The sequence below is a fragment of the Eumetopias jubatus genome, unplaced genomic scaffold (genome assembly GCF_037043125.1).
Source record: "Eumetopias jubatus isolate StellerSeaLion01/CBP00866 unplaced genomic scaffold, mEumJub1_p1.0 scaffold_7, whole genome shotgun sequence".
NCBI classification, from domain to species: Eukaryota; Metazoa; Chordata; class Mammalia; order Carnivora; family Otariidae; genus Eumetopias; species Eumetopias jubatus.
In genome coordinates this window covers 24,964,129-24,976,478 of record NW_028274813.1, presented here as the reverse complement: position 1 = coordinate 24,976,478, position 12,350 = coordinate 24,964,129, and the positions used below count along the sequence as shown (strand labels likewise).

The 12,350-nt window shown below is 47.3% G+C and overlaps 1 protein-coding gene across 5 annotated transcripts in view; it reads right to left on the bottom strand.

Moving 5' to 3' along the window:
* Window positions 1–12,350, bottom strand: part of POMT2 (protein O-mannosyltransferase 2) — a 42,668-nt gene that overhangs the window by 16,348 nt on the left and 13,970 nt on the right. For 4 of the 5 annotated variants that reach the window (XM_088024494.1, XM_028097600.2, XM_088024495.1 and 1 more), the window contains exons 4-9: window positions 10,849–10,957; window positions 8,997–9,105; window positions 7,261–7,420; window positions 5,829–5,935; window positions 5,075–5,157; window positions 2,434–2,543 (exon numbers count right to left, since the gene is read on the bottom strand). In XM_088024494.1, coding sequence (XP_087880620.1) covers window positions 2,434–2,543; window positions 5,075–5,157; window positions 5,829–5,935; window positions 7,261–7,420; window positions 8,997–9,105; window positions 10,849–10,957 — 678 coding nt within the window. The remainder of the gene's footprint in view (window positions 1–2,433; window positions 2,544–5,074; window positions 5,158–5,828; window positions 5,936–7,260; window positions 7,421–8,996; window positions 9,106–10,848; window positions 10,958–12,350) is intronic. The other variant, XM_088024496.1, reaches the window with a different exon arrangement.

Below are 12,350 nucleotides of genomic sequence, written 5' to 3'. Positions count from 1 at the left end.
GGTAAACACTGATCTTCTGGAATTACGTGTAGCTTTTGGTTTTTGGGTTTTTTTGTTTGCTGGGTTTTTTTACTTTTCTCTATTTCCCAATTTGATTTTATAAATGTTATACTTTAAAAATATTAAAAAATGGACACTTAGAGTTGTTGACAAGACGCTAAACTCCAGGGCAGTGAGGGCCACTAGAAGTGGTTTAGTCCAACCCCCCAGTTGGCAGATGAAGAAACTGGCTGAGAAAGGCTCAGTGAGATTCAGCCATGACAGAACCAGACTCTTCCATGCCTTGACCCCACATGCTCTCTCTACACCACTATCGTGACTTCACACCTTCATGCATGGGCTGCAAGTGTGTAACACCAGGACTAGCGTAAGAGGGTCCTTCTCTTCCTTTGCACAGTGTAAACACTCCTGGCCACCACGTCTGTAATTTCACCTTCTGCAGGACAGCTGCCGCTCCCCACGGAAGGGCTAGCTGTGGTTTTCTGCCCCAGCTATCCATTAGACTTTTCTGGAGAATTTCAAAGCAAAGCAGAAAGGCACAATGCATGGGCCTCCTCCTGGATCAACGGAGTCAGGGCTGCTGCGTGGTGCCCAGGCACTGGAATGTTTTAAAAGCTCTCCAGTGGGTCCTAAAGTGCTTGAGACAAGTGGAGAATCAAGAATGGGAAACTGATACTAAAACCCAACCCTCTGGGTCAACTTTCTGGTGAACTAGTAAATAAGGAAGTAATAATTACGAATTTTGAGAAGCAAAACTTTTTTGCCAAGTAAAAATACTGGTCATTCTGCCAGAAGAGAAACATCACTCCAAGCCTCTCAGCACAATAGCCTGCCCTGCAGCCTGCATGCCTCCCCTCTCCTCTCCTCCCTGTCACAGCAGCTGAGACCTGGGGCCTCACCACTCCTTAGAAGCAATCCCATTTAGCGATGAGGCCCCCTTTACTGTCGTTGAAAGGCCTCTTTCTTAAAGGCCCCCACCTTTTCTGAGGCTTTTGCAGCACCTGGACTGCTGAGCACCATCCCCCTGGGGGTGCTGTCTGCCCTGCGCTCTCCTCCCACCTCCCTGTTCACACCCTCCTTCTCAGCAGCCTGGGAGCATCTTCACCACTGCCTAAGCGTTGCTGCCCCCCAGGGCTCCTTCACTGGCTCTCCTCCCTCTGTGCACCGTTCCTGGGCAATGCCACCCATCCCACTGTGTCACTGACACCCATATGCTACACACTCAGATCTCCTTCCTGAGACAAGTCCCAAACCTACAATACACAAAGGAAACTCTCTCATCTCCAGAGCTACTCTTCCTCCTCCATTTCTGACTATGGTGCAATAGCATTATCATCCATACACCTTGACCTTCAACCTACAGATCTAGATATAGCTAGTCCCTGACAGCCACCAGTGACGGGGCCCTGACACTGACCTGTGAAGTGTTTCCTGAATCAATTCCCACCTCTATTCATGGTCTTTGCCTCTATTCACCATCCTCTGTCATGACTATCGCCTCCCAAGTCATTTCTTGACTCCAATCTGCCCCTCCTTTCAATCTATCACCCTCCTGCTGGAGTTTTCTTTCTAACCTAAAAATCTAATCACATCTTATCATGCCTTCGTAGATCTCAACGCCTCACCAGTGCCCACAGAACGAAGTCAAATCTACTGTAACACGGAAAGCCTCTGCACAGCCTGGCCTCCCCAACCTCTCCAACATCCTGCTTCTCCCTCTCAGGCACTGTCCACTACAGCCACACCCAACACTCGTGGACACGAACACAGACACAGTGTCGCTCACTCATTCAGGTAATATTCATGGCTAATCCCCCAGGATGCACGTCACATGTATCACTTCATACTTTTAATCTGCAACTACCCTATGATGGAGAAGGGCACGATTTATTTTCCCTAATTTAAAGATGAAGATACTGAAGTAGCGAAAGGTCAAGTAACCTGTTCAAAGTCATACTCTGGTGGAACCAGGATTCAGACCCAGATAACATAGTCTGATATCCAGGTCTGTGTTTACAGCCACAACACTTGACTGTCATCCATGTCAAGCCAAGCACTGTGCCGGGCACTTGAGCCTTCCAAGAGCTAGCAATCGAGCAGCAAAGAGACAGGAGGAAGGAAGCACTCACAATTCCATGTGAAAAGGGTAACTGCACAGGCTTACAAAGCGTGCCAGGCAAGCCTCTCATGAGAGAGGCACCTACCTGATACTGAGTAGAGGTGGGTCATGGTAATCAGAGGGAACACTTGCCCTGAAGCCTAAAGAAGCTGGAGTTACCCAGAGGAAAGAGAAGCAGGGTGCAGGAGAGTAAGACTGATTCAAGCAGGGAAAACAGCGCAGGTAAAGGACGGGAGCAAGAAAGAGAAGAGCGGGTTCTGTCCCGGCCAACAGCTTGGTGTTGCTGCAGTACACAGTACAAGAAGCTTGCTGACCTGCTGCTGGCGGGCGCCAATGCCTTCGGGGTAGAGGTGCCTGTGGGAGTGGAGATAGCCCATGGCCATCCGCACATTCTTCACGGTGATCACGGAGCCATAGGCCAGATCTGGGAGGAAGGAACAATGTAGGGTGTGAGTTGGCCCGTGACTAGGAGGGGCCTCTGAAGCCACAGGACCCACTAAGCCTCTAACAGACTGCACTGGGCCCAGCACCGCCTAAAGCGAGACGCACAGGTACCTTCTCGCTCCCATGGCGTCAACTCAAGTGGGAGTTCACTACAGGGTCTCACTGGTGCCCTCACCTCCCTTCCCTCCTCAGGACTTCAGAAGAAGCGCTGGTATTAACAGTGGTATTATCAAAGCACTATTTGTAATAGCAAAAGATTAGAAACCGCCCATCCTTCAAAGTCTATACATACATTAAACACAATAAACAAAGAAAGAAGCATTTCATGTCTTACCTAGAATATTCTTCAAGATAGATAGAATATTATGATAGACTGTTAAGATAATTTTCATTTTTGTGAAATCCTTTTGAGCCTTTTGAATCTAATACTATATAAAGTAGTTGTTCAATGGTGTTTGGGTTTGTTTGTTTAATTCTGAATTTAAAAAAAAAAGTAAACAGTTTACCCAAGAACATGCCCTCTGCCTGCAGGCCCTGGGTAACTGAGAAGCCTCTTTCCTCCTTACTGTCCCTCTTCTCAGTCCCCTGTAATCTGGTTGCTCTGCCATTCTCAAGTCCGCTGAAACATGTCTTGTTCCATCAGGGATAGGCTACTCCAGTCTTCCTTTGTTCGTTCATTTGGTCAACAGATCGTACCAATTACACAGTGGATCCAAAGCTGGAGGGGGCCTGGCTGTGTGGCCCTGGGCGAGCCCAGTCTTAGGGAAGATGGCTGCACACACCGATGAGCACAGGACAGTGGGCAAATGCTCCAGCAAAGGAGTGACAGTGTGTGACATGGTGGGAGCCCAGAGCAGAGTAGGACGAATTCTCATGCAAAGAGTAAGAAGAGGCTGGCTTGACGGAAGAGATCACAGTGAGCTAGGTCTTTTAAATAACAAGTAGGCATTTGCAAAACCAAATGAAAATGGTTTGCAAATGCAAATGTAGCAAAACCCCACAACTCCATTTTTCTACGTTCTCACGCAGGCCAACATATGCAGCCCCGCACACTGCTGACCACCTTTGCTTCTGGAAATGCTTTGTTCCCCCTTCTCAACCCACACTCCCTCATGGACTGTCCTCTGCAGCCTCCTTCCCTAACCCCCTCCCTCCTGCACTCCCAGTGACCTGACCTCAGCCAGCCCAGTTCTCATTCTCTCTCTACAGGTTCCTTACAGGTCACAGCCACTGCCACGGTATTGCTTCCCCCTTTAGCTGGCTGAGTGATTCCTCCTCCGAAAACATCAGCTGCCCTGTTACATGGATTTCCCCAAGCATCTCAAAGTCAACCTCTCTACAGTGGAACCAGTATCTGCCTTTCTAAACCAACTTTTTAACCTGCTTTCCTCTTTCTCATTCTATGCACAGTCTTGGTGGGCCCCCCTGTGTCCTACACACTGTGCAAGGCACTGGAGAGACTAGAAGACATTGTGCCTCCAAGGAACAATTACCTGGGCTCAAGTCCTCAGTGACATCTTTCCTCTTCTCTTTCCATGTCTAATCTCCCTTGTCCCTGCCCATCTGCCCCACTCCTGTGGCTGCTACCATGATGCCCAGCTCAAGTACCCGGAATAGCTTTCCAGAGGGGATCCCCTGCCTCCAGTCCCATCCCCTCCCTAGCCATCCTGTGCTGTGCCATCAGTGTCACCGCCCTACGACCCCAGCCTTCCTGTCCTCCTTCCTGCTCAAAGGCCTCCACTGGGTCTCCACTGCCTGTTTAATGAAGTCAAACACCTCACCCAAACGTTTCAAACCCTCATAATCTGGGCCCAACCTATCCTTTCAGCCTTATCTTCTAGTACTTTTCTGGGAATAATCTCTGTACCTTACGTTGTGCCCTGTTCTTGGCCTTGATCTTGCTGTCCCCTCTGCCCCATATGCCCTCTCCTCTCTCTCCATCTGTTCGAATCTACCCATTCTTCCAGGGCTGGACTCCACGGCATCTCCCTCTATGTACCTCTGATGCCCTCCAACTCCCTAGCAGAAGTGATCTCTTGCACCCTTTGATCCCCACAGCGCTGTGTTTCCTCTTTATACATTTAACACACAGGGTCACCAGATCCTTTACTCTGGAAGGGATCCATTTACAGGCTCCAATATGACTAAGATGTGCTCCATTACGATCTGTGAATAAGGACTGGATGTGAGTCACAGAATACGATGGTGGAAACTGACCATTAGCAGCAGAAGGCCTTGTCCTTTCACCAGATTTCCTCTGGTTGCCTTCCCACGGAGCTGACTTAGATGCTTCCGCAGCACAAGGGAAAAGTTATTCTTTACAGTCAAAGAGCCTGCTGCTCAGGGCTGCACGTCCTGTGTCCCAAATCACTCTCTTGAGGGCTCATACCAGGTCTAACTGGATGTTTCTCCCAGTTTGCCATCTACAGGCTATCATATTTGTCTTTTCCAATTCACCCACCCAGAAAGGCTTCTGCCCTTTTACCTTCATAAAGGCCAAGAGATACTCACGTTCGGGGATGGAAGCATTGTGAAGGTTGTTGCCCGAAAGCCGGGCCTGGAAGGCAGAACTGAAGAAGCCATCGCCAGGACCACTGTGGGAAAAGGAGCAGAAGACAGACAAGGTCCTGGAGAGAAATTCTAATTTCCTGGGAACCCTAGCAAGAGCCTTGTGCAACTAGTTTAAAAGAAGACAACCGGAGGGGCAGTGTGGTATCATGGGACAGACACAGGTGACGGAGTTGGAGAAACCGGGTCCAAATCTCAACTTGGCCACTTACTAGCTAGGTGGTGACCTTCAGAAGTACCTAACTTTGCTTAGCCTCAATTCTCATTTATAAATTGGGGATTTAAAAAAAATCAAAAGAACTCAAAAACAATCATGATGAAGTGAGATAATATGTACAAAATGTTGACACTTGGTCGCTTCTCATTAAACGTGAGCCTCGGCTAGTGTTGCTGTGATTGTCACCCTCCTCCAACTGCACACCTTATTCTACCCATCCCTGTGAAGCACAGGGACTCTGCTTAGGGATAAGGGGCAGTTTGGCTATTAGGAAGTTCTCCTCTTCCTTCAGGCCAGGGTGCTGGCTTCTCTGAGCCCTATGGATACCCGGAAGACAGAATACAGGAGGAAACGAACAGATAAAACCCACCAGGTCCGTCGAACATAGCAACCACAGACCCAGGAAATCACACACCCCACCTACAGGCTGAGAGGCAAGAGGGAGACGGGAAGCAAGAGGCTGGAAAGGCTCTGCTGTACCTTTTGTTCAGCACCATGAAGTGAACAGCGTAAGTGGCTGTGTAGAGAGTCAGCGGCAACACTATGAGGCACAGGATGCGAGCGGTCAGGTGTTTCCCCACAGTCACCTGCGAACAGAGCCAGTTTGGAGCGCTGGGCATATGGGGCTTTATTCTACCTTATACCTCCTATGCGCGTTACATGTAACTTTTTATGCGGAAGTCAAAATCACAAAAAATTGAAAAACTAAGAGCCAACAAGAAAAAATACGTGGAAACCCTAGCCTTTCCATGACACTCCACCACTGCAGCGCTGCAGGCTGGAGAACATGGGCCAGCCCTCTGCTGCCTGTGCAGGCCTTCACCCAGGACCCCAGACCATCCCTGCATCTTCAGCCTCATCACTCATCAGTCCCCTCTATACCCCAGTCACACTGTGTTCCCCGCACGGTCCCCACGCTTCCTGTACTGTGCCAGCCCCATCCGTCACAGGCATAAGTGTTCCTGATCTGCATCTCAGGCCTCGGCTTCCCCCTCCCCCCGAGAAACCTTCCTGGACCACCTGACCTGGGCTCGTGCCCTTCACAGCACTTTTTGGCTGGACTGTAATCACCTGTTTACTTATTTCTCTCCCTCCATTGTCTCTGGAGGGCAGGAATCCTTGTTTTATTCATCTGCATATTCTGTGTTTCAGACTTAAAGGGTAGTCTGTCTATATTTTCTAAGCGAATAAATGAACTTATCGAGACTTTGGTTCAGAGGTGATGGTGAAGCCTTGTGGCAAAGTAGGTCAGGTCTGGAGTCAGCCTCGTCTAAGTCTGAATCCTACATCTACCTTTTACTTGTATGGTCTTGGACACATTATTACCTCTCTGGGTCTGGACTTCCTCATTTGTAAAGAGAAGGTAATAACTACCTACCTCACAGGACTGTTAGGAGAGGTAAATGAGCCACTGAAGGTGAAGCACTCTGCACGGTGCCTAGCACAGAACCAGCTCTTAGTAAATAATACTTTAATAAACTCTAAAGGCCCTTCCTGGCCTCCAAATCTGGAGACCCTGGGTCCGCGAAAGGAAATGGTGAGTTCGGAAAGTCATCCTACCCGTTTTACCTAAGATCCCATGCAGCTAGTGTCTGCCATATATTTGGCATGAGCCCAGCTGGACACACTCTGTGACTGGGTAGTTTGTAGAGCATTTAAAAAACATCGCAGAAACAAATGCCAAAAGAAAATGCCAAGGATGTTAGTTCATCCTCTCCCTTTAAACCTCTCTAGCCTCCGAGCATGGCCTCCTTCCTGTTGTCATGCTGCCTACAGACAAGGGCCAGAGCCAGCCCACCTCAGGCCAGAATACAGCCACTCCACCACCTGCAGCAGAGGCAGAGAAAGGCCACTGGCTCTGCTGAGCAATACCAGGGAGCAAAGACATTTCTACAAGCACTTGGGTTCTCACCACTGAAAGACTGAGGTCTCCAAACAGGTGCCAAAGGTCTGAAATGGTGTTCCACCCCACTTGCAGGATGATAAAGAGGCCAACAAACTTGACCCCTAAAGCACCAGCCAGATTAATGCCAGTCAGGCTGAGCCAGAACCACCAGGGGGCAGAGAAGGGCCTGAAAACCAACAAGACACAGAGTTCAGTTTGGCAGCTGGAACCAAACTCAAAAACGAGAGCAGCAGTGGGGAAGGGCAGAGGTTCTGTGACCCTGAGAGGCCATGCCTGCCCTCTTTCTTGAGGGCTTCTAACCTCAGGAGACCGTGGCGTGGCTTCAAGGAGCATGCGGCTATGGAACTCCCAAAACCGCAGGAAGCAATGTGAGAGTGAGTAGGATATTTTTCTGGGAGAGGGGCCATAGCTTTCCTGGCTCAGTACAGGGCTCAAATTAAACAAGAGGCTTATTGTTCAGGTGGAAGGAAAAGGCAAATCCAGAGCAGCACACCAGATTAAGTCAGCCCTCTCTCTCCTGGGGGTTGCCTGTGGCCCTTGGGAAGCCAGCAATTATTGAGTGCGTACTATGTGTCAGGTGCTGTTCTGAGCACTTGACGCATATAAACACTTTAACCTTCACTGCAACTCCACGGAGGTAGGTCCTATTATTATCCCCTTCTCCCACAGGAGGAAATCGAGGTACAGAGAGGGCAAGCAGGACAGCCAGCACTCGCCAGAGCACAGTCCTAACCCTGGCGGTCGGTTCCGAGGTTTGCTCCCCTTACAGCACCCAGTGCTCGGTGCTGCAATTTTCCCATTAGCTGGCTGCCTCCTCTGGCGGACTGAAGGCCCCTGAACTGCGAGACTTACGTACCTCCGTGCTTCCGGCTCCTAGCACAGGACCTGGCACATAGTATGTATTCAAGAAATGGCAGGTGGAGGTGGGCGTGGTAGGAGGAGACGACCACCCAAAGCCAGGGAGAGATGGTAGTCACTGGATCCGGCTTTATTGGCATAATGTAATTTAATGAGCCTGGCCATGGTGAAACCAAGCTGACTCCTAGAAAAGCCTAGGCGGAGCCAGCTCTTTCGGTTTGAATAGAATGAATGACCTACTCTACTCTCTCAGAGGCAAAAGGAGGATCTGCAAAAGACCATTCTGGAAGAAGACCAGGCCCTCCAGAACAGCTTTAGAACTGACCAGGGCCTGCAGAGATCCTCTTGACTGGTATGGACTGCTTAAGCCAACCTTTTATATAAATTATTCCTGTCACTAGGTCAGGAGTGGAGGCAACCACTGAGGGCAGGGAGACAAATAGCTCCCAGGCAGTTTCTGTCCTGGTTCCCTCCCCTCTAGGACAGAGAATGTGAAAAGGATAAAGTTATCCTGGGATCCCTAACCAGCGCTGGTACCAAGGGGTAGCTTAGAAGATGGTGGGCTGGGAAGGCATTAGGACTCTTCCATAATATCCACAAACCCCTACCCAAATCCACCCATTAGAATATTCTTTAAAAAGATCATTGACATTTTTTCAGTCTTATGCAAAACAAAAAAAAAGTATGTCTAGAAAACATATTAAAATCTATTTTTATGATCTAAAATGGACAATCTAAGTTTAAAAAAAAAGTATGCTTGTCTTAAGTGCAGCTTCAAGACAAGTTCTATAGGCACCCACCCTGTCCCTGGTTATTACAGAAATTCCGGAGCTGCCATAGCTTCTGACCCCCAACGCCCAGCCCGCAGAGATGGTGTTTCTGACCTGTCGGCACAGGAGTTGTACTTGACCATGCTCAGCATGGCAGCCATGATGAAGAACATCAAGATGGGGTCAAGGAGGATATACTGGGACAGAGTAAGGCATCCTGTATCTGAAAAACATGAGCTCAGCAGTCAAAAAGGGAATCAGAGATGGGCCCCCTGAGAACCAAACACCCCAACAATAAGAAACAGTGCCCCTTATACTTAATTGCATGTAAGCATTTATGCAGTCAAGACCAGATGAGCCACTGAGTCATCAGGGAGGTGGAAGGCCATAGCTTTGGGATACATCAAAGCCCAGGGATAGGAAACTGTATCTCACACTCCTTTCGGGCCTGTGACCCAAGAAACGACCCTGTCATTCAATCAGATAGAGCAGTCCTGAGACAAGGGCTCTTCCTCATTTCCACCATCAAAATGGGAGTTCTGCCACCCTGCTTATATAGCCACAGACTACCTATACCTAGGAAGTATAGGTAAGTATAGTAAGACTAGCATAGAGTCTTAGCATTATACATGAAGTCTCTGTTGGAAGCTGATTCTCCGCAAAGGCACCCAAGTGATTGTTCTTCAAACAAAATTTCATTACATCAAGCCACTGCTTGAAGCTTCCAATGTCTTGCCATCTCACTCAGACTAACCAAGTCCTCATGACGACTGCCAAAGCCGGCATGATCTCCCACCCTAAGCAACCTCCTCCACCAACACCCTCTGCCTCACTCACTCCACTCTGGCCACACTTGGCCTCCTTGCTGTTCCCTGAATCCACCAAATGCTGCCTTGCACCAGGACCACTGCACATGCTGTTCCCTCTGCCTGAACACGCTTCACTCAGATCTCTGCATGCCTTAATCTTCTGCTTCACTCAGGCCACCCTACCTACAAGAGACTCCCTCCCCATTCCTCTCTCCCTTACCCCACTCTATTTTCTACATTGCACTATGGCTTATGTTGTTACATTTCAGACTTATAATCTACTTGCTTATTTATCATCCGCCGCACTAGCAGGTAAGCTCCATGACAGCACAGTGTCTCATCAGCATATCCTCTGAGGCCCAGAAAAGTGGCCTGGCACAGAGGAGATGCTTGAAAAACAGTTGTGGAATAAAAAAAATAAAGGAAGAGGATGAATAACTGAAAAGGGAAATTAAAGACACAAGGAAAAACCCACCAATCCTCTACAGAGAGGCCCTATAATCTTGCAACATATTTGTCAAAACAAAGCCAGAATTACATCTGAAATACCCACCTAACTTGGCCTGGACTTCTTTAAATGTTCAGTTCTATGAGGTCATGAATTCACTTTAATAAAAATCAGAATAGCACAGAATCAATTTCTATAGATCAATTCTCATTTATCCAGCTGGGAATTATCCACAGAAAATAAAGTTCCCATTTTGCTATTTCCTGCCACCCAGCTACTTCTGAGACATCTGCCCTTGCATTCAGCTGAAATCAGTTTAAGGAGTGCAAACTTCTAGTAACCTGAGAGACCTGGATAGTAGCCTGAGAGAAGCAGAATTAGAACCATAAGCCTCCTTCAAATATACACATGCACACACACAAATTTATCTTCTTATCCACACCAAACTCAAATGTGGATAACCTGGAGATAATCTATTCTTTGGGATTACACATGTGAGCACTACCCTCTAATAATATAAAGGTTTGCTACACACAGCTATTTTTATATGTAGTATCACTGGTGAAGAAAATAAGATTTGTAATACATTTAGCCAATCCTAAAGTTACTTAACCACTGGCCCCATGGATAGGATCCTTAAATGTATTGATTTCCAACTACACTCATAATGTGGCAATTTCCTAAGAAACATGGGTATAAGACAACTTACCAAAGGTCAGGAGGGCAGCGGTGAGCAGTGCTGCGGGGAGGGACTTGGACAGCTCCAATACAGTGAGGTAGGCAAAGGGAACCAGCAAGGAACCAAGGAAAGCACAGAACTATGGAAGGAAAAGAGAAGCAGTCAAACAGCCAGCTAAGCTAAGCATCAGAGACCTACTTGACTTGGTACAAACTAATGTTTAAAATGGAGGACACTTGGTGCAGGCATGACCTCGTGACCCGAAATCACCTAGAATATCTATAAACAAGAAAGGGATGGTGTGACAGTGAATCATCAAATCAAGCAACATATATGTGCCCATTGAGCACCACCTCGAACACTGACACGAAATTAGCAAAATTCAGCCAAGGAGGTGTGTGCAGGATGGCACATGTTTCAAGTAGGGGACTCTGAGGTTGGACTGCCCCATCAACTTCTAGCTGTGACTAAAACAGTACATCTCTGAATCTCAGCCTCCCCGTCTGTGTCATATGAAAAATTAGTTCCTGCCTCCTAGAGTTTTCTCTGGAGATTAAATGGGCTAATTTTATTAGCACACACAAAGTACTCAATAAACATTAGCTTCTACTACAAAACTGTGGGTACAAGCAGAGAAAGACCTGTCTATGGTGTTTTAATATTCTAGAGAATTCTATTATTATTTCTGTTATTTCTCCCTTGGCTTTTTCCTTCAATCACAACAGAAATCACTCTTTAATCTACAGGTTGCATTTTAATTCTGGAAAAAAAAAACTATCCGAAACATCAGTATCTGAAACTTCAGTATCTGGAGAGTTGTTTTTTGTTTTGTTTTGTTTTGTTTTGTTTGGAACCACCAACTCTCGCTCTACCTCCCTACCCTGTCCATCACAAGTAAATAGACAAGCCCAGGGAAATGGAAACTCTCACAATTGGGTTGTCACTTTTTGTCAATTGAAAGCAATGTGTCCTCGATGGACTCTGAGAAACAAACTGAGGGTTCTAGAGGGGAGGGGGGTGGGTGGATGGGTTAGCCTGGTGATGGGTATTAAAGAGGGCACGTTCTGCATGGAGCCCTGGGTGTTATATGCAAACAATGAATCATGGAACACTACATCAAAAATTAATGATGTAATGTATGGTGATTAACATAACATAATAATTAAAAAAAAAAGCAAGCAAGCAATGTGCCCTAGTGTGAAAGAGAACAAGGCTGTTATATTTGGCCTTGTCGATTTCCACAGCAAGCCCACAGTGAGTCAGGCCTCTATCCAATTACATATGCTATGTGATGTTCAAAAGTCATTAGGAAGACACAGAACCACTTCAGAATGTGAACTCAAGGGTTGGGGCAATCCTTATTTAATATAGTACAATATGACCATGCAAATCACCCAATGATTAGCTCAAATAAGCACACAGCATTTATCTAAAGTGCTTTGAGCTCCTTAAGGAAAGGAGCTTGTAAATAAATGCAACCTGCTCTGAGAGCTCCATGTCCAAAGTCAGATTTTGCAGGTTTCATTTAGCTA